The sequence below is a fragment of the Nannobrachium achirus genome, assembly GCF_963921795.1.
Source record: "Nannobrachium achirus genome assembly, chromosome: 11".
NCBI classification, from domain to species: Eukaryota; Metazoa; Chordata; class Actinopteri; order Myctophiformes; family Myctophidae; genus Nannobrachium; species Nannobrachium achirus.
In genome coordinates this window covers 13,885,192-13,908,418 of record NC_137820.1, presented here as the reverse complement: position 1 = coordinate 13,908,418, position 23,227 = coordinate 13,885,192, and the positions used below count along the sequence as shown (strand labels likewise).

General features: G+C 40.3%; 1 protein-coding gene across 1 annotated transcript; it reads left to right on the top strand.

The window, feature by feature from the left end:
• The first annotated feature begins 91 nt into the window (after positions 1-91).
• On the top strand, positions 92-22,301 carry usp3 (ubiquitin specific peptidase 3). Its single transcript, XM_080737331.1, has 15 exons — positions 92-443; positions 772-832; positions 1,210-1,347; positions 2,269-2,352; positions 2,965-3,046; positions 3,390-3,472; positions 5,115-5,228; positions 9,992-10,105; positions 10,520-10,669; positions 12,981-13,087; positions 13,177-13,257; positions 13,367-13,485; positions 13,755-13,868; positions 17,369-17,436; positions 21,340-22,301. Exons 1-15 carry the CDS (start codon positions 350-352, stop codon positions 22,013-22,015), a joined length of 2,085 nt encoding a protein of 694 aa, XP_080593457.1. The 5' UTR covers positions 92-349; the 3' UTR covers positions 22,016-22,301.
• The last annotated feature ends 926 nt before the right edge of the window (positions 22,302-23,227 follow it).

Below are 23,227 nucleotides of genomic sequence, written 5' to 3'. Positions count from 1 at the left end.
ACTACGTAATTTCCTCAATGAATGCTAGCTAACGTTAGAACGTCATCCCCGTTAGGTTTACATTCATCACTTTCCATTCATATCCTTACAAAACGACCGGAGAAAAGAGCACGACTTAATATATATTTTGTATTAATATATTTTCAAATGAACAATAAGACAACTTGTTGCGTGTGTTTACTATACCAGGAGGTAAACGTGCGTTATTAGCACAACAGTTATTGTGCTAGCTTATAGCTTCTCGTTGGGGTTGACGTTTATATCGGTAGAATTCTCTCTTGAGCGGCTGTGTTTTGTTTGTTATCCATGTTCAGTCGTAGCTCGCTCCTTGGGTAACTTTTAGACATTGATGGAGTGCCCTCATCTCAACTCAAGTCTGTGTGTTGCTGCCCTCGATTCCTCAAGACTCCCGAATGGCACTCCGTCCTCCTGGTGCTGCAGCGGTGAGAGAAACCTGATTTTACTTTATTGATTTAGCAAAATATATTGATCTGGTACCTAACCCCCGTGTCATGTGATGACACTCGATCGTCTTCTCGTTTTCAAAATACTACTGCATAGTACTGTGTTCTTCTGTTCGTCTGTCATTCAATGTTATATGAGATACATAAAGGTTTCCTGTGTAAATAAGCCGAAAAGCTTTTAGTTGACCGTGTACCAGTGAACTGTACCGTCATGAAACTGTAAATTTTCCTATGAATGAATTAAGAGTACACCAGTAGACTGCAGACACCAGGCACACACTTGTCTCATGTCTCCTTCCATTTCCAGTTTGCAGGTCTAACAAAAGTCCATGGGTTTGTCTCAGCTGTCTGAACGTGCACTGTGGAAGGTAAATAAGGTGTTTGGTTAAGGTGTTTGATTAGTCATCCTCTGGTCTGAGGACCAAGTTGTTATTTTATTTATATTTTGTGTTAAGATTTGTCGCTCTTTGTAAACTTTATTCATTACTATACAAATAATGCATTACTTTCTGCAGGCAATAAGGCCCCTTTATATTGGATTTAGTAGTGTAGAGGAATATTATATAATTGCCTTTTTCATCAATACGGTGGCATACTTTGTTTGTTGATCATGTTTTATTTAAAATAACAGGGCTGTTATTATTCCTCTTAATTTTGACTTTGACATATTTTAAGTTAAATTCTATAGTAGTTAACCAGTGTTAAACACAATGCAGTCAATTTATCATCATCCCTGTCTTTGAAGGTATGTCAATGGACACGCAAAGAAACACTTTGAGGAGAGCCAGTTCCCTGGTGATGGACGGAAGAGATGTGACAAACAGGACAAGGAGAAGGCTCATCATTCTGTATGCATGGACTGCAGTAACTACAGCACATTTTGGTGAGTGTCCTGGGACATCATGAACACTGTGCAGAATAATTGTGACTGAAGGTCCTTACACACAGGAGCGATTATTTTATGCAATGAAGTTTAATTACTTGTGTCAGCAGAGCGCGCAAGTACTATAGGGCAGGGGTTTTCACCCTGGGGTGCCGCAACGGCAGTCCAGGGGTGCCGCGACACAAGATCATTTGATAATTTGGAATTTATTTGGACACTTGAAGAAATATTTAGTATCATTTTAAACTTGAAGTACAGAGTTATTCTCAGTTGAGATAATAGCCATCTAACCAAAATGGCTATTATCTCAACGTTTTCCTCGCAACATAATCACTAAAATATTATTACTGTCAAAACTAGTTTAGTACATTTTATAGATGATAAATACAAAACGAACGGTTTTGGACATACAAGGTTTCCACCCGACAACGATGATATGCTATAAATATAAGGTGCTGGGAGTGAAAATTATAATGTAGGGGTGCCTCGGATTAAAAAAATATTTATGGGGTGCCCTGAGACAAAAAGGTTTGGGAACCCCTGTTGTAGGGTGATGATAGCTGTCTCTGGGTATGTATGTATGTGAGTGTGTGGGTATGTGACCACAAGTGCGACCTCATATTTGGAGCCGCACTTGTAGTTTTCTTCGGAAAGTGGCGCTAATTACCAGCCGTATTTGACTACGAGTGCATAAGGCGCAAGTGGGGCATGCATTCCCAACTTGCATCTTTCCGGTTCCCGTTGGGTTGGCTTTGTATCTAATATATAAATATATTTGTACATTATACATACAAATATACTGTAACAGCAGATGATTTTTACATCATTGTTATGTTTGCATTGGCACTTAATGTTCCAGGCATCCACGTGTAAAGGTGGATTTGTGTAAGTGAATTGTTTTTGTCTGGTGTGTGTTTGCAGTTACAGATGTGATGACTTTGTCGTCAACGACACCAAACTTGGACAGGTGCAGAAGGTGAGGGAACACCTTCAGAGTTTGGAAAAGTAAGTACAGTATGTGTTCACAATTATGGTCATTGTCTTTGACCATTATAGTGTCTGTTAATGCTCTTAATATTTTCATACCTTTTAACTCTCAAATACCTGGAACGCGCCCGAGTCGCGTTAGATTTGAACCACTTATTATATGCTTTAACTATTGGTGCCGCGCTGTGAGCTTGTAGATCTGCTATTTTTGAAAAATCATGAAAATGTGTGCAAGTCGTTGAATATCTTTGACCCGACTTCTAAATCCTTCCTCTAAATCAGCTGTTCTCAAACTCTTTCATGTCAAGGACCCCCAAAATTACATTTATTCGGCCGCAGACCCCCATCTCAAAATATGTTGTTCCAGGGACCCCCCAGAAGCAGAGATTTGAGTTACAAAAGTCTGCTTTGAAAAATATATATTGAAAAATGTGCACACATTTTCACGATTTTTCAAAAATAGCAGATCTACAAGCTCGCAGCGAGCTTGTATATCTATTTCAATAGTTAAAGCATTCAATAATTGTAGGCCTAAATGGGTTATAGATACAGTAGCTGATTTAATGTATAAGTTAAGTAACACAAACATTCAAAGAGTAGACAAATGTTAAGGATCAATCTTTCCTGCAGCTCATCACTGACTGGTGACCGACAAAGAAAAAGAAAACTTTCGGACAGCCCATCTCCAGACAGCAAGGTCTTAAAAGACAATGTATGTATGCCAAAACGTCATTCTTTGAATTTGTATTCAGACCGCACAACACCAGTTTCCTGAAACACTCAAATGTAATATTATGTCATAGTAGAGTTTATATGCTGTGTGGTGAGTGGAACATATACTGTAGGTCAGACGAGAGAATGCCATAGCCTTGTATTTAAGTAATAAGACGAGCTAAAACTTTTACAACACACAGTTTTTGTTGACTGCCTTCATTGCTGTCAAATATAATTCATGAATGCATTAGATTTGTTTGTAATCCTTAATACAAACATGGTGAGTTTACATTTGAGGGATTAAACATAACTTTATTGCACGTGTCATTCTTTGCTGTTAGAGTGGGACCACAGCTGTGAGCGCCACAGGCCTACGGAATCTGGGCAACACGTGTTTCATGAATGCCATTCTACAGTCCCTCAGGTAAGTGTCTTAACTTAGGCATTAACCTCATACAGTATGTGTATATGCCATTGTGTTATTAGTTCGTTAGAGATGTGAAAATCTCACCCTGTTGGGATGGGATTTCCCCTCCTTTGAGTATGAGATAATAACAGGGTTCCCACGGTCATGAAATTCCTGGAAATACTTTGAAATTAGAAAAATATTTTTCCAGTACTGGAAAAGTTTTGGAATTTATCAAGGGTCCTGGAAGGTCCTGGAAAAAAATAGCTATGCATTGTCTTTGGTTATTGATTTTGTTAACACCTCTGAAATGACAAATTAAACAGGGGCCAAATATTAGAGGCAGAAATTGTGAAAATAGCAGATCTACATGCTCACAACGCCTCGCGTTGCGAGGCGTTGTAGCATGTAGATCTGCTATTCTACATGCTACAAGATCTGCTATTTTCACAATAGAACAGTGTTATACAAAATTCCTCAACTCTTAGTGCTCGTCAGGGTGCCGGGTCCCCAGTTAAAACATGATTATTTCGGAGGTCACGGCCTGAAAAGGTTGAGAACCACTGGCATACACCTGTCTTTGGGCATTGCGCATAGGAGTAAGCGACCTGTTATTGAGCTGAATTATTGTTATGTAGTCCTGGAAATTGGGTTAAATATTCTGGAAAAGCTTTGGAAAAGTTTTGGAAATTAATTGGTAAAAATGTGTGGGAACCCTGTAATAACAACGCGTCTGGTTTATGAATATGGTCCATTTGGGTGGTTTGCTGCATTTGCAGCCTGGCATAGCAGTGCTCTTCCTTGTAGATGGAGGGCCCTGTGGTCAGCCATCCTTTAGTAACACAGTCTGGGGCGCAGACGGGGGATTAGGCTGGCTGCTTGGTAACCACAGGCAATTCAAAGGCCATGTTTTCCAGCTAACACACATATTACTGGGGCGCCCCGGCAGCTCAACCAGTCAATGCGGCAACCACGTAACTGCAAAGTCCTAGATTTGATTGTTGCACGTCATTCCTCCTTTGTCCCTTTACTGTCCCTTTACGGTAATGCCTCAATTAAAATGGAGAAATCCCTAACTCTCTCTGTGTGTGTATAGAGGGTATGCGCGTGACATCACTGTTGCTGTTATGTGGGAACACGCCTACTGAGTGGCAAAAAACTCATATCTGCCATTGACAGCCCATACATCCAAACAGAAAAGTCCTATCTGATTGTATTAAACAAAGTTAACTCACCAACATTGCGGCTGTACTGAAAGCTTGAATTATCCTCTTTCTATATGCAAGGTTTTATTTCATAAAAATCCACCATAGGCATGTTATGAGCTACTTTCTGTCAAGACATTCTGTGCAGGTTTTTATTTTTCCAGAGTTTTTATAGTGTCAGAGTTTGGAAGTACTCGTTTTCAACAACACAACATCCTGCTGCCTCCTGCATTATGTGCAAATTAGAAACAGGTGGTATGCAGGGCCGTTGAGTGGTTTGCAACTAGCACTTCCAAACTCCAACGCTCCATGCTGCTCAATGTTTTGCCACTCAGGGTCCCAGTGGACATGCATACCCTCTATTGTTGATGTACTGCCTGCCCGGCATCTGTATTTCTCTCACGTGTTCTCATGGTCTCTGAAATGCATGTTTCCTGTACATGTTTCTTTCTCAGCAACATCCAGCAGTTCAGTTGTTACTTCAAGGAGCTGCCAGCAGTGGCGCTACGCAGTGGCAAGACGGCGGGAAGGAGAATGTACCACACCCGAAGCCAAGGGGACAGCAGTGTGTAAGGTCCTTTTTCAAGGAAGCGTGCATTCACCTGAAATGAATTGCTACTTTGCAGTGAGAGTACAGTAGAAAGAAGTGTTATAGAAAATGGTTTTAATATCGTGGCAAGTAAGATATTAGAATATTTCCTCACAAACAGTGAAAATAACACCAGTAGATAGATTATAATTATTCGGTTAATAAAGTTAAACCATTAAGACTCCCTAATCGGGAGATAAGCGACCGTCACGTCACATACAAACTGGCAACCATGAGCCTAAAGCTTAACCTGAAGTTTATGTAGCAAGAGCAAGTATTAGGACAACAATTATGAGCTTTCACAGGCTTGGTGAGCTCTTGGTAAAGTATAGCATACTATACTACAGTATGCAGACGCGATTATGCCCAAACCCCATGGCTCATTGTTGCTAGATGGTGTCAGAGGGATTCAAGCAGGAATGGCAAAAGCAACAAATACGAAACAACAAAATGGACTATGAATGAATGAGTTTATTTCGAACATTAAAACAAATAATAAAATACAAAACAGAAGAAAAAAAACAACATCAACAAGTAGAATGAAGTGTAAAACATATTAACACATTGGCTGCCATTTTAACATTGACTGTATGGCTCTCCTGCCATTTTGTTTAATAAAAAAATTGATATATTTTTTTTATATTGACATTTTTCCTAAATTCTGTATTTTTTCGACAATGTCATACAGAACCTCAAATGAAACAGGACAAACTCTAGTCTCACCGAAAAATAAAATAAATAAATAAAAAGCTTTTTTTTCTATAGTTGCAGCCATCTCAAAATAGACATTTTTGACCAAAATCCAGCTATAATTGAAAGAACTGGAGATATTGACCTTTTTGTGATTGATGGCTTTTCGAGCGAATAACTCAGTTGATATTTGTATTTATGGCGTCAGGCACTTATCAGATAAGTGTACTAATGTAATTATGTAATAGGAATTATTTTTAGAATTTTCTGTTTAGAAAAATGCAGAGAAAAATATTTTTATATGCTATGTCTGACCAAAAACAGCAAGTTCACATTGATATACTATTACTGCTACAGTATTCTACAAGTCTGCTACAAGTCACTTGGGGGCGCTGTCTCTCTGTTTCTGTGTGTAAATGCTAGTTGCGCTCTGTAGGCCTACAGGTGGATACACACACATTGACATCAAAGGGGGCATGAGTCTTTACAACCAGTAAGACTCCCTAATCGGGAGATAAGCGACCGTTGGTCGCTTATCTCCACAAATATCACAACCTCCACCTCTCACGTCATACGGGTAGCCATAGTTACACCTGGAATGTTGAATCTCCATATATGGAGATAACCTACGCATCACACAAAGTCTGACCTCACCAGCCCATACTTGGGCATGGACGACTTATATCTCCATATACGGAGATGGCCATATATGGAGATACGATGACATCACAGAGTCCACAGCTGATGATGTGGCGTGATGTCATACAATACACAAACAAGCCCTATATAAAGGGGCAATTCTCACCAGGGAAGAGAGCATTGCCTGGAATGTTGAATCTCCATATATGGAGATAACCTACGCATCACACAAAGTCTGACCTCACCAGCCCATACTTGGGCATGGACGACTTATATCTCCATATACGGAGATGGCCATATATGGAGATACGATGACATCACAGAGTCCACAGCTGATGATGTGGCGTGATGTCATACAATAAACAAACAAGCCCTATATACTGATGCGATACGATGACATCACAGAGTCCACAGCTGATGATGTGGCGTGATGTCATACAATAAACAAACAAGCCCTATATACTGATGCGGAGATATGAGCAGGGCAAAGGTGTGACGTGTGACCGACCGACGGACGGCCGGTGGAGGTTTTCATAGTAAACTGCTCCCTGACGGTCGCAATAACACTTCTAGAATACACCTCTAGAATGGATTGCTATGACATTTGTTCAACAAGGTGATCAGCAATCTCTCAACACGTCGCTCTGCGACACTTTGAGAGCTTGTAGAGCTTGTAGATCTGCTATTTTCACATTCTAGCACATGTTAGAAAATGTCTCCCCCTGCCCCTAAAAAATCCTCTGCACTGCCCTGGCAAGAGCAGGGCAGACGCAGTTTGCTAACGAGGCGAGGCTGTAGTTGATCGATCGCTTGTTGGCTGTAGTTGATGCTTGTTTTGGTGGAGCGTGGGCCAGGGATCCCCACGCCCACCTGGTTCCCTAAGTGTTGGCTGGAGACCAGGGGACCCCCTTTGTGAGACCCCATCGACAGGGACCACTTGTCCCTGCAACTGGATCATGTGAACTTTATGTAACAAATGATCGGCTTATTGATTGATTTTACAATGTTATGTAACTCCGCACTGCTCTGGGAGGTCGGCGAAGCGTTGGACCCGCGGACTCCTTATTGGTTCCGTTAGAAAGGCGACCAGGGACCCCCACCTTTGCAAAGGCGATCATGGCTTGTTTGTGGACTAAAGTTTGTGGACTAAATACCATTATAAAACTAATATTATAGCCTGGATATATGGATTATAACCCAGGGTGTGGATTCAAATCAACCATCATCATTATCAGGTACGTTTTAGAAGCATTTATATGGCGAATTGGCGATAATTGTGTGTTTTGTGTCTTGAGAGAGAGAGAGAGAGAGAGGCAGATCTCACTGATAGCACTGTTTTTTTATGGGACTGAACACCATCAGGGGGTCCAACAGGGACCACTGAAACAGAGATATAGTGGTCCTGGAGGGAAGCACACACACACACACACACACACACACACACACACACACAGCTGTTCTCACACTTTTTTTTCTTCTCTTTTTTTTTCCGGCAGCCAGCCTTTTGAGCTCAAATGCGTCTTTTGCCAGTTCACTGTGGGTTATGGGGAGATTTATACATTTGTATTGCAATTTATACATTATTACAGTATTTTTTTCAAACACACTTACTTTGATGTGTGATATTTTAGGTTCCCTTTAAGATAAAAGGCTCAGACTTTGTCACGGGCTGTGGAAGAATGTAATTAAACATTACATTATATAAAAGCAAATTCTCGGGACTATCGGGCCTGGCGGGGAACGACATTGGGATTTTCTCGGGACTATCGGGGGAGGCGGGGAATGAGTTAAGCTCCTATCCCCCCCTTTGGTTAATGAAAATATTTTCACAGAATAGTCAAAGAAAAGAAAAGCTAGTTTAAAATTAATGAAAGAAAAAACCTTGATACTAACTGAAAACAGAAAACAAGGCTGTGTTTACTCAATAGGTCAACACAGCCCTTACTCATCTGAATACCTCTTAAATATGATCTTTCTATATACCTTCTTGAAATGATTTAAGTTTGGACTTTGCTGCACTATGTCGGGAAACCTCTGCTGCTACAGCTAGAAAGTTGGATTTGGTGCAGGATATAAGATTTACAGAAACACATTCACAATTTAGTATAATGAACTCTGTCAAATAGACAAAATGGGAGTGTACGGGTGGGCGAATCATTAAGAAAGCAAAAAGTTTGGAGGCATGTATTGCACATCTTTCCTGTCAATACTCTCTCCTATCTAAATAAATCAATATTTGCCGTAAATTATGATACATCTTTTCAAAACTAAATACACAATTTGTAAGGAGGTGGTGTGAAATAGGGAGTCAATTAGTTGTACTATTTTAAGACAATTGGAATAAATGAGAATTCCATGGTTGGTCTGTGGTTGTCTAAACCTGCAGGGAGTGTCTCAAATGAGTAAAGGCACTTTATGACCCTGCTTTATGTAAGATTTGTCTTAGAGACAGACATTGCTGAGGGTGTCATGGTGATATGCTGCGTGCTATGTTTGCAAAACAGTTCACAATACTGTTAATATATGGTACATAGTGTAGATAAATTCTCTTGTTTGATCACTGATCACTTATGTTCAAAGTGACTTTCACTATTCTGTTCTGTGCTCCAAGTCTGTATTTTGAACTCTATAATGTTTGGAAACAGTCCACAATTAACTTGATCTTCTTGAGTGACTTGTGTGTGACTTTCCACGTTTCCAATGTGACTTTCCAACCTTTATAATTGTAGATGTCATACAGTATTTAGACTTTTTGTCAATTTACTTTTTCTGTTTTCCTGTATCCAAAATTGTAGAGGTTGAGATGTTGACTGGTGGTTTCTGTGGCCCAATTCCAATGTCCCCCCTTACAGACTCACTGACATAAATGCACATTCATCACGTGAAGTCTGCGAGGACCTTCAAATTGTCACTTTCCGTATATCTGCATCGATGCAGACTTTCACTGAGGGAATTGCCCACAGTTCACAATGTTGTGATGTTAAATGCTAAGTTAACAGGTTATTAGTTGTCAACTAACAGCAGCGCTTTCTTGGCGATAAAGAGATTAGTAAAGAGGAGAAACAAGAGCTAAGACATTAGTTATAATAAGTACATATAAGTTAAAGCAAATAAATAATACAAAGTTCTAGTAAAATTAGCAGAATAATTGAAATAAATAAACCTAAACACTCATAGCCTTTAAACCACTGACTGTAAATATGGTAAGGCAGTGCAGTAAGAGTTTTAGAATGTGTGGAAAGTTTAATGAATTAAGGACTCCTCTTCAAGTGCTGTTCCATTCCTAGAGTATTTACCATGTTGTGCCCTTTCAGCCTCTCACACTGTGTGTGTGTGTGTGTGTGTGTGTGTGTGCGCGTGCGTGTGTGCGTGTGTGTGTGTGCGTGTGTGTGCGCGTGCGTGCACGTTCAACAGGTCTCTGGTGGAGGAGTTCAGGAAAACCTTGTGCTGCCTGTGGCAAGGAAGCCAGACTGCCTTCAGCCCAGACTCCTTATTCTATGTCATTTGGAAAATCATGCCAAGTTTCAGGTACTCTATGGAAACATATCTTATGATAATCGTGGAAAATATATAAATCAAATCGTATTGTGGAGTAAACCTAAACTAATCGCCTAAAAGAAATTCCTCAAACGTTTGGAAACGTAAACTTTGTTCGATTATTCCCCTTCAATAATGCCAATGGGTATTGTATTTGATATAGTTATCGTCAATTAGTCAACTCTAACTTTTTTACTATTTTGTTTTTGTTTTTTAAATATTTCAAATAGCTGATCTGCAAGTTCACAACGTGCAGATGTAGATCAGCATTTGAAGTATTTAAAAATGTTTTTCAAAATAGTGAAAAAAAGGTAAAGAAGTTAAGGCATAAGGCATAAGACCTGGATCATAATAGGGCCCTAAGTCTTTTACTGTGCATCTTAATTGACCTATTGTTGTGTCCAGGGGTTATCAACAGCAGGATGCCCATGAGTTTATGCGCTACCTCTTGGATCACCTCCACCGGGAGCTCCAGAGCAGCCGCAGCAAGGCTGTCTGCACCGCTCCGCCTCAGGATGGCCTCCGGAACTCCACCTCAGGGGGGAAATGCTACATGTATGGTCCTAGTAACCTCGTTTTGTCTAAAGATTTGTGTGCACCGAGTGCCATGCTGCAAGCTTGTAGGGTTAGGGTATCAGCTATTTTTGAAAAATCATGAACATTTGTGCAAGTCCCGATTCTATAAATGTCTTCTAAATCAGTGGTTCTCAAACTTTTTCATGTCAAGGACCTGCAGTATTAAATGTATTTGGCCGCGGACCCCCATCTCAAAATGTGTTGTTCCAGGGATCGCCCACAAGCAAATATTTGAGTTACAAATGTTCGCTTTTAAAAATATATATTCAACGACTTCTTCAAAAATTGCAGATATACACAGTGATGTCATTACGTGCGCATCCCGCATCAAAAACTCATTCAAGTCGCCCAGGGACTCATTCATGTCATGGTCCTGGGGTCCCGGGGATGCGCCTCCATTGGAGTCTATGTTAAAATAATGTATTTCTTCTACCTAAGTTGCTATATTAGTTTAGATAGTTTAACTCGTTTTTTAATGTATTGTGTAAGATAAACACTGTAAAGATGTATTATCAGTTAAACCTGGAACAGCTAAAACCTATTTTCACTAGTGGTTCTCAAAGTGGGGTCCTGGGTCCTTGAGGGAGTTCCAGGGGTCCCCAGATAAATGATAGTTAGGAACCAAATAGAACTTTATGGGTCTGTTACTCGGTGAACAAATGGAACCAAATGGACCTGTTCCATTTGTACTCTAGTATTTTAACATGTAATATAAATTGGGGTCCCAGTGATATAAATATAATTAAATGGGTGTCTGTAGCCTAGTGTATTTAGAAATCCTAGTTCTAAGTTCAAGCATTAGCCAAATTGTAAAATAAATATAATAAATAGGCAAACATTTTGAAAATAGCCGATCTACAAGCTCACAGCGCTCGAAAACATTGTATTGAGGACTCATAAAACTTTTCTGGGACCCATTTGAATGACCACCTGTGGGTCCCGGGACCCATTACATTGAAAACCTAGTAACATCACTGTATACAAGCTCACAGCGCGGCACTCGGTGCCGTGCTGTCAGCTTGTATATCTGCTACTTTTCAATAGTTAAACCATTAAATAATTCTAGGCCTAAATGGGTTAAAGGATGTCATGTGTTCAAATGCTGTAGATGTCTTCGAACAGCCATTCTCAACTGGGTCTCAGAGCACCTCCCAGTGGACTGCAGACATGCTGCTCCAATAGTTTTAATCTATTTCTTCATTGAGACATTTACGTTTTGTGTCTGGCTTGATTTTGCTGACAAAATACTACATACGGTTGCTTAATCAAATAAATGCATGCTAATCGAGTATTATTAACAATTTCACAACTGTGGCCTGTCACACCAATTTGCACAGTGCTGATTGTGGGCCCACTTCCCAGTAGGCAAAATTAAATCGATATATGTATAAACCTAATCAGGAAAAAAGCACTGAGAGCTTATCAAAGTTTTTTGAAAAGCAGTATAATATCCTTTTACATTTATTTTGGTGTTGGGCCCTGGCCCCCTGATCATCTTGACACATACTCAGGAGGGTCTTGCGTTTCAAAAGGTTGACAATCCTTGGTTTAGAGGAGATAGATGAACTGCTGGGGGTTACGTAGGTTAATTGCTCAAGGTTTTTATTACCGCCTGCACACAATTCAGCTGGCAAAGCATTGGATGAAATAGCAAAAGTGAAAGTAGAGAAAAATAGATAATGGTGTACAATTTGCTTAACATGGTCCAGTGTCCAATGTTTGCTGATAGTGTTTTGGCACACCTTATGCGATTGGAATCACCAGCCACAATATAACCCCATTCAGCTCATCCGTAATCTCGACCAACCACCCACTTAGCCTTTCTGTACCTTGATGCATAAGAAGCCAATGTCTTTGGCCCAGTGTCAGAAGTTAAGTTGGTCAGCTATTGGGCATAGCAGTAGTGGCCATTTTGTGCTGCCAAAACCCATATATTTGTCCCATAGAGATTGCCGTTAATAATTATATAAATAATTTCAAGCCTGGAACAGAGCTATTCAGGCTCCTGGTGAATCATGACCACACAACATTTGATTCTGTGTCAAAAGAATATTTGAAAACTGCCCAAAAAAGGGGTATTTAATAAATATACAGTATTTTATCCTGGAATTTCTGTATTCCATATGTTGATTGTGTTTTAACCAAACAGTTCTCTAGAACCAACCTGCTCCAAACAAGCACTGCACTAGTTTTGTTTAATGCAGTTAAGCTCTATAGCACCTTGAACCATTTTGTTTTGAACACATTTGAGTTGTAAAACCACCCTACATTTGATTGTGGTTCATTTCAGAAATGGAAGCTCCACAGTGGTCACATCTTTGTTTGGTGGAGTGCTGCAGAATGAAGTTAACTGCTTGATTTGTGGGACAGAATCTCGAAAGTTTGATCCATTCCTTGGTAAGATATTTTGCTGTTCTTCTTTGTTGGAATTCAGTTGGTCACGTAAGAAATTGGAGGCTTCAGCTTTTTTCTGCACGTTTCTCTAGATCTGTCTTTGGACATACCCAGCCAGTTCAGAGTCAAGAGAAGCAAGGACCAGAAACCAGGCCCTACTTGCACCTTACGCGGTAAAGCATAGTTTCTCAGTTGTAGCAATTATCACTTGAAGCCTTCACATCTAAGCAGAGCGTACCAGTGTGACTGTGTCTGAGCAGTTTCTGTGTTGTCTATTTTTAGACTGCCTTCGCAGCTTCACGGACCTGGAAGAGCTTGACGAAACAGAGCTTTACTTGTGTCATAAGTGTAAAAAACGACAGAAATCCACCAAGAAGTTCTGGATCCAGAAGCTGCCTAAGGTTAAAGATAGAGCAATTTATATTTTAACTCCACTTTAAACCCATTTGATTTATTTGTTTTAGGAAATGATTTGCCTGTTGATTTATTGTAGTTACTCAGTTAATTGTCTCCATTTTTAACTCTCTGAGAGTGTACAAATGTAACCAAATGGACTCGTAAGGTTCCATTTGTACACTGGGAGTTAAATTAACGCTGAGAATTTGACTGAGTATAATAGGAAACAAAAAAACGAAGTTGTCATGACTAGACATTTTGTTCCCATTGGTAGGTGTTGTGTCTGCACTTGAAACGGTTTCACTGGACAGCCTATCTCAGAAATAAAGTGGACACCTATGTGGAGTTCCCACTGCGAGGCCTGGATATGAGGGGCTACTTACTGGAGGTGAGTAAACACAGAAATGGAATCAAGCACAACACAAAAGTACTTTATTTTGCTTGTGCAAAGCATATGACTTAGCCTAATACCAGCTCAATACGTTTAATTTAAGCAATATTACACGAGAGGGTGTGCATATAACACGGTTATCCTGCACGACAGCCTTGCCGCAGGAACGAGCCGACAGGCGAGTTCCGTAGGTATGACATCATTTTGTAGGCAGAGGAGAACTTTTGGGGCCAAAAGGCCAGAGCGCCCGTGAATCTTTTTACTATTTACACATTTTTCTTCTCTTTGTTGTTGAAAGGAAAGTGGTAGAATTTTACTTTAGTTGTTATTTTTGTCTCGGATCTGTTGAAACAGCGAGGGACAGATATTGATAATAAATCTGCTTGGAGGTCTGACTACAAAATGATGTCACGGCTTAAAAGCCCCATTGAGACCTGGCAAAAGTGCCTGTTGTATAATCTATTGATTGATTGATTGAAGACTTTATTAGAAGTTTGCATAGGAAAAGGTACAGTTTCATGACGGTACAGTTCACTGGTACAAGGTCTACTAAAAGGAGATCCATGAAAAGACTAAGCTTATTTCCACTGGAAACCATTTAAGTATCTCATATAACATTGAATGACAGACAAATAGAACACAGTACTATGCAGTAGATATGTAAAGAAAAAGAAAAAAGAAAACAGTAAGTCTAAATAAACACTATATACAAAGAAGGGGCAGGGGAGGGTAGGGTTGGGCTAGGTTAGTTTTTTACCAGTTGCGAATGGCTGCTGCCTGTAAGTGATTCTTCAGGGCAATTTTAAAGGATGCTAGTGATCCACACTCCTTTATGACCTTCGGTAAGGCTTTCCACATTTTGGTGGTATAGCAGAAAAAGGAGTTTGACCCTTTGTTGGTTTTGACTCTGGGTTGAAAGTGATCTGTGGCGCTGCCTCTGGTGTTGTAATTATGGACATCCTTAATGTTTATAAAGTATTTTGACAGGTACTTGGGTATCATAGTGGTGTAGTGTATCTTGTACACCAGGCCCATTGCAAGTTGCTGTACTCTGTCATCTACTCTGAGCCACCCCACTCTTAACTGGTGAGTAGCGGTGAGGTGAGTCTGATAGGGAAGGTGAAGTAGGACCCTAATTAGTTTATTTTGGGCTGTTTGGAGTTTAGTTTTTAGGGCTTGTGGGGCGTCACGATACCATACGTGGACTCCGTAGTCAAAGAGGGGCTGGATTATTGCACCAGCTATGGTCTTCAGTGTGTTGAAATTGACCATTGGGGCGATCCTCTGTAGGAAACGAGTCCGTTGGTTGATTTTATTTATTACTTTAGAAGTCATCTTTTCACTGGAAAGATTAGCTTCAAGGATACATCCTAAGTAAGAGATTTCGTTTTTTCGTGTTATGACCTTGTCACCCACTTTGATTGTGAAGTTATCGACTTTTTTGAGGTTATGATTTGATCCAAAGAGGATGGACTCAGTTTTTCCCAGATGAATTGATAATTTGTTGTCATTAAGCCATGTGCAGATCTTACTTAGTTCAGAGTTAAGTGTCTTTTCAACCTGCAAGTGGTCCTTGCCCGAGACTAGGAGAGCCGAGTCATCCGCGAACAGGAACAGGTTGCAGTCACAAGCAGATGCCATGTCGTTCACATATATTAGGAACAACAGAGGTCCCAGTATGCTACCTTGAGGAACACCACAGCTTACTGGGAGGGGGGGGGACAGGGTACCGTTAATCTCCACCACCTGTTCCCTCCCCACCAGGTAAGATTGCATCCAACTCACTGCTGCGCTGTCAAGACCGATGGCTTTTAGTTTCTCAATCAGAATAGAATGATTTACGGTGTCAAATGCCTTCTGGAGGTCCATCATGACCATGCCGCTATATTTGCCGTCATCCGCTTCGCGTTTGATTTGGTCAGTCAAATACAGAAGGCATGTGTCAGTGGAATGAGATTTTCTGAATCCAGATTGGAACTCGTAAATCAGATTATTCTCATCGAGATATCTTGCTATCTGTTCGTAGACTATTTTCTCCATGACTTTGGATATGGAGCTAAGAATGGAAACGGGACGGTAGTTTCCAGGGTCTAGTTTGCTACCTTTTTTATGCAGGGGGGTTACTTTTGCTAGTTTGAAGTCCTGTGGGACATGACCCTGTTCGATGGAAAGGTTAATTATGTGGGTAATGATCGGTGCAATGGTGGCGGCTGAATCTCTGAGAAATCTAGCTGGAATTTTATCAAGGCCAGTGGCCTTGTGTTGAGGTAGGGCGCTCAGTTTTTTAAACACTTCATCAGTTGTCACTGTGGCAAGTTTAAAACTGTCTTTTCTGACGCCCAGTTTATTGTAGAATTTCTTAACAAATTTTACACCATACCTCCCAGATGGGGCGACCAGTCTTTCAACCAGTGAATGGGCCATGGTGGTAAAGGTTTTGTTAAGATGGGTAGCCACTTCACATTTGTCAGAAATGAGAGCGGCGTCCGTTTTGATGTTTATGCTGTGGCATATGGTTTTAGGTTTTAAGCCTAATTGGTTGTTAAGCAACTTCCATAGGTCTCGTGGTTTGTTTTTGTATTCGTCAATTTTGACGTCGATGTAGTCTTTTTTGGCGGATCTAATTAGGGCGATTGTCTGGTTTCTGAGCTTCTTACACTGAGCAGTGAGATATTTGATTTGGATTTGGAGGTCATGGTTGAATTTTTTTCTAAGCTTTTTGCAGCACTTACGTTTTTCATCGTACTTTTTGTCTCTGAGTTTAGCTGATTCGGTAATATCTGAGTTATACCATGGCTCTTGGCGGGCTTTAACCCTGGTGGTAAAGCAACACATCATAGGCTCTCTGATTTATAATTCAGGTCCAAGTCTATTGTAAACCTAGCCTGGTTCCAGCCCCTGAATCGCTAGCCACACCGCTTTAAAAATATGTTTAGGAGATTCAGAGAGTAATGGAGTGAAACTAAATGAAAATTCAAGTGTCAGGCTATTGTAAACCAATAACACAAGCAGTCAATGCTGAAACGCAGTAGTGAAATAACATAATTTTTCCATACATACATTTATTTCAATATATATATATGATGTCAATGGGTTACTGGGTTTCCATTGAAATGAATTGTAAATATGAAGTGAATTTTCTCAAGTCAGCAAAACTAAATGCGAATTTATGCATGTTTCCATCCACTAATATTATGCAATTATTATATGTTTCATGAGCAGTAGGTGGCACTATTTTGCTGGTCAGGTCAGATACGCAATATTTGACACCATGGTTCGGTTCGGTTGGATATTTTGGTGTCATGGTTCGATACTTTTTTGATACAAAAAATAAACAGAAATGTCCTTGATTTATAAATGTATTTTTATACTCCGTATTTTTTGTTTTAACTTTAAACAATACGGTACCCAACCCATGAACAAAGTTAACTATTGTTCTAGTTGTGATGTGCAAAACACATTTGGACTTTTCTCATCCAGCGGTTATATTTCCACAGCCAGAGAATTCCTTGCCAGGAAGTTGCCTTTATGACCTTGTTGCGGTGGTGGTACATCATGGATCCGGGTGAGTAGCTTTTGAACGTTTATTACAGAGAATAAACGTTGGTCCCTCTACCCTCTGACCCTCTCAGAATTTGTTTATTGGCCAAGTATGTCAAATAAATGTAATGAGTATAAGGTAAAAAAAAACAATAAGGGTCGGACCAAGTTATAGAAAATCAGTACATTCCTCTCCTCAACATGATTTCCACTCTGTGGCACAGGCTAGCTGATCAGAATAATAGATATATAAAACCTTTATTTAAGTATCTGATACATATATAAATTTGCATCTGCCTTCCAGCTCTACCTTTTGCTATAGGCTCAGTGGCATTTTTCCTTTTTAAGTTGTAATTTAACATTCCATCAAACACTGGAAGGCATTTCTTTTACAAAGATGTGATCAGGAAAAATAGTCTTTCTTTAAACCTGTTGCTATTTTGCCATCAACCACTAGGTGGGAATATTGCACTGCAACTGTGCTGCTATGCTGGACTTTTATGCCACTTTTAGTTACATCGTTTTGACTTAAATTGTCTGAATTGTAAATTGCCTGAATTCTATAGCGCCTTCACCTATTCACACACACATTCACACACCGACAGGCGACAGTGGAGGCAACCACCACAATAGTGGTGGCAACCACCACAATAGTGGGGGCAAATGTATTAGTTTATTGAGAAGGTATTAACCCATTTAGAACGGGTACACATTATTGAGTATTATTATTTTATGCTTTAACTATTGAAAAATAGCAGATATACAAGCTCACAGCGCGGCACCGAGTGCCGCACTGCGAGCTTGTAGATCTGCTATTTTTGAAAAATCGTTTGAATTTGAATTTTGACCTGATTCTATAAGTGTCTTTTGAATCCTTCTAAGGTTTTTAGAAAAACCTATGTTTCTATGTCAGCAATCTGGCTAGCCATCGTCAAAGAAAAGGTCCTTTTCACTTAAGTGGAGCTCAGTTAGTCTGTCCTTGAGAGACTACTATGTCAGTGGTTCTTTTTCACGTGAAGGACCCCAAAATGATATCTATTTGGCCACGGACCCCCATCTCAAAATATTTAGTTCCAGGGACCCCCCCCCCCCAGAAGCAAAATTTGAGTTACAAACATTGGCTTTAAAAATGCATATATTCAAAGATTTGCTCTCATTTTCACGACTTTTTTCAAAAATAGCAGATCTACAAGCTTGTATATCTGCTATTTTTCAATAGTTAAAGCATTCAATAATCCCAGGCCTAAATGGGTTTTAAAGGACACTACCAGTGGACTGTCATGATGGGCCGATTGACTATGACTCACTGTAGACTCGAATCGAGTGGCAATCATAATTGCGCTGTCAAGCAGCAACACTTGGCACTCTGACACCTCCTGAGTCCTGACAGCTCTGCCAATCATTTTCCAAAGCATTCCATACCATAGTTTGTTGGATTTTCAAGGAAGTCACTGGATTCCATTCACATCTTGCACAAGATGGGTAATCCAACACTAAATATCATTACAGATCCAAGCGGGGGGGCTGGGCGAACTCCGTCAGAAACATTTTTAACAGAGTAGATGTAATTTCCTGTGTTCTGGTACATTTTGGGAGTTTGATACCAAAGCAAGAAGAAATCAAGGAGAAATGATAATCAAGGAGTCCTCAAGGAGATGAGGGTTGATAACAATAAAATATGGCATACGTTTTAAATGTATTGCATGCAAAAACACATAATAATAATAATAAAATAAAACATTATCACAGTGGATAGGGATAGCTATTTTTGATCCATTTGAATGCTCTTATCGATGCCCTTATCGATACCACTATTGATACTTTTCTATTATTCGTAGTTATTGTTGGCAAATTTGGCAAATGTTTAACATCTATAATTAAACATAAGCTCTTGCAGACAAAGGCAATGTACAGTATGTGCCTTCACTTTAAAAGCCTAATTTATACTTTGTTGCACGTTGGTGTTGCACACCATAAATAGCCTAGATCAGGGGTCTTCAACAGGGGGTCCGCGACCCCTAGGGGGTCCGCGGAGGTACTGCAGGGGGTCCGCGAAATTATTGGTAAAAAAAAATAAAAAAAATAAGATTTCAAAAAATGTTGTTTTTCACATTTATGTTAAAAAATAAATCATGATTCTATCTATTTTGAATAGCTTGAATACATGATTACTATGCAATTGACAGATTGTTGATATTATTGACATTGGTTCTCAGTTAATAAGTAGTATGTTTAGAAATGGTAGTGGTACGGCCCACCCTACTCGCTGTAACTTGTACATGTTTAAAATAAAAAATATGTCGTAGCCCCGACCCCCCCACTCTACGAGGTGGTAGGGGGTCCCTGCTCCATCTCATCAGTTTGGGGGTCCCCGGCCTGAAAACGTTGAAGACCCCTGGCCTAGATCTACAAGCACACAACGCGCCACACCCTCGTTGTGAGCTTGTAGATCTGCCATTTTCATTGGGGAAGGCAAGTCTTTCATTTACACGTGAACACTGTCACTGGTGAGTTGGTTCAGATACCACAGTAGCCTACCACAGCTGAGACAGTCACGTTTAGGACGATGGTCGCTGCTTTTATGATGCTAATTATTGTTCCTTGACACCTACAACAAGTGACAACATTCCTGCCTGGCTCTCGAAACAAACGTGACGGTCGTGACGCTTGCTTTTCAGCCTGATCAGTTAAATTGAGCAGAAACAAACAGCAAACACATGTATGTATTAATTTGGTTGGCAGCCTGCCAGCCTTAGGGCAACTTTGGGGGAACTAAGCGGCCACGTTTGTTCGCGAAAAGGCGGGCAGGCACTGCCTCCATGTACTGTAATGGGTACTGCATTAAGTATTCTGACAATGGATACAATGGGTATTGCATAACTGAAGGGGACTTGCGTTCCCAACTGGCATTGCCTTGGGTATAATTAACTTGTTGCTGAAAAGTTTGCGAGAGGGGACAGCGCAGCTCACTATAATCATATCGTCGTTGTTGGGTGAAAACCTTGTATGTCCAAAACCGTTCGTTTTGCATTTTTCATTTTAAAAATTATTCAAACTAGTGAAAACAGCCGATCTACAAGCACACAACGCCTCGCTCGTTTTCACTACTTTTGTGCGACGGCCTTGTATGATGAAGCAGTGCTTTACTTTGAGAAAGAACGTACAAATTTGAAACTTGGAGATACGAGGTTTCCACCCGACAACGACGATATGCTGAAATCAAGTATCCTAGGACTGCATAGGATTTTTAAATGTTTCATAACACTCCTCCCCCGTGCATGGAGACACTGCGGGGGAGAAGGAGGTGATCGTTCCTACCCAACACTACGCCTTGCACTGTCAGCATTTTATCCACCACCCTTTGTCATTGTCATAGGTAACAATATATCCATAAAGCCTTAATTATATACATTGTAGATATGTGATATACAAAGCTCTTCATCGCACATCACGCTCCTTAGTGAAGGTGGCAGAAAGTGACTTGAGGAAATGAAACTCCTACTATATTTAACACACACAACCAGACATGCACTAACAGACACTGTTACCTCTCCTATTTGGAAAACATTAGAGCTACTGTAGTGTTTTTGTAATTGGTTATTAAAAACGGTAAAAAACTATTATAAAGCGTTCGAATGGGCCATTCAATGTCAAAGGAAATAAATAAAATGAGAAACAAATATATAAAAAACAAAACAAAGATTTTTGAATTTATATTCTTTTAGTCACCGTTATGGTCTTTTAACTTAACGAGAGAAAATTAAACATGAAGCATTGAAAAACAATAAACTACACATTACACACAAGGTAATGGTTAATACAAATTTGAGGATTAAGCACACACTTTATTTCCACCGTGGTCCTCATTTTTGTCCTTTGTGTTGATCTTGCATGAAGTCAGACGTGACGTATATCTCTTTATTGACAGGATTGGATCAGGGCATTACACAGCATACGGCAGCCACGAGGGTCGCTGGTATCACTTCAACGATAGCACGGTGACCCTGACGGATGAGGACGCTGTGAGGAAGACCAAGGCCTACATCCTCTTCTATGTGGCCAAGCCGGCCCAGCATGCTACAGACTGGGCTGTTGCGGACCAAGTGACGACAGGCAGTCCAGTAGCGGACCGGGTGACCACGGACAGTCTGGTTGCGGAACAGGTAACTGCGGACAGTCCGGTTATGGACCAGGCGGCACAGGACAGACCGGTTGCGGACCAAGAGACCACGGACAGGGCAGTCTGTGACATGGCATCCATGGACTGTGGATCCTTCTCAGACCACATAGTCACAGATCTGAATACTTTTGACGTGTCTGCCCACAATAAGCTTCCCATAGACATGGCAGCCAAAGAGATAGTTGCCCAGAGCATGGTAGCAGCTGACACGATCACCCTGGACGTGTCACCGTCCGACAGGGTTGCCATGAACTTGGCAGGCTCCTTAGAGGTGGGTTTGAAAGAGATGTCCGACATCGCGGCTGTGTCAGACAGAGCTGACTTGGAGAAGATGCCCTCGGACGGCCTTATGACTGCCAGTGATACCTCAGATAAGGTTGCCTTGGATGAGGCTGCCACAGGCAATGATAGCCGAGCTGTATAGACTCCCACACAATGATGCCTTGAGACCATCTTGGGCTCAGACCTGCTCTTCACGCCATATCTGCCTCACCCAGGCAACACCTCTCACACAGTGCTTAATTTGTTCTTTTCATTATGAAGCTTTAAGTGTATGTTGTTCTATTCTTTTTGACGTATGACATTTTATTAGACAACCTCTAGCATAACCTGCCACTTGATTTTCTTTTCTTTCTTAGTTTTTTGTTCCACCAGTTCAATCAGTGGAGGTGGCCTTTTCTCCTTATATAAGATTCTAAAAGGTCATTGTTATTTTTTTTTTAAATAGTGATTAAAAAAAAGCTTTGGCCTTATAGAATCAGTTAATTCCAGTGTTATATTGTGTCATACAGTTGAAATACACTGTGTCGAATGTTAGTTTTTTTATAAAGTTCCTATTCCCTAGACATTTCCTGACTCTTTTATTTTATATTTTATTAAGAAAGGTGGTAGTAGGCTTGGTGGTCGGTATGAAGTTAGAAGAAATCTTGACGGTATGGATTTCAACAGACACTCCAAGTTATGGAATAATGAAAATATTGCCACATAACTTTATTTTAAGAGTATTTCTTCCAATAAAGCAGGTTATTAGGCACATGATTAATTTGTGGCCCTCACCAGCTGCTCATCTCTTTGATGTCATTATCTGCTGTGGCAACAAGTGTCGTCATATCTTCGCCAAGGTATGCTGAAACTTATGGATGAAGGGTTTCTTATTCTGTATCTATTAATTTTTCAATGTTTAAGTACCGGTATTTGAACCCAGCAAGACTTGTCTAAGGCTAATTGCCTATTAAGACCAGTGGTTTCCCAAGTGTGCTATGAGACAAGAAACAAGAAAAGCTATTTTAACTTCTTTACCAGCACCAGTGTGACCAGAAACGATCAACATTTCAACACTCTTGACCACTTTAACCCTCTAGCCTATCTGTAAACCTAAGTAGACTGAGGTGCAGTTTTCTTTAAATTTTTTCCACCTGCAAATCGCTAGGCAATATTCTGTGTTGCAAGGCAAGTGCAACATGTGAGCAAGTGGATCCCAGAATAGGGATTCAAGTGGTTAAAACCTTTTCCATATTTTGTCGAATGTCTTGAGTCTGTAATAGCTATGTTGTATCATGTCATTTGTGAAATTAAATGACAGGTTGGGTCCAATGAAATGGATTTGTTTTCCCCTCTCAGTCTTCTATGTGCAAAC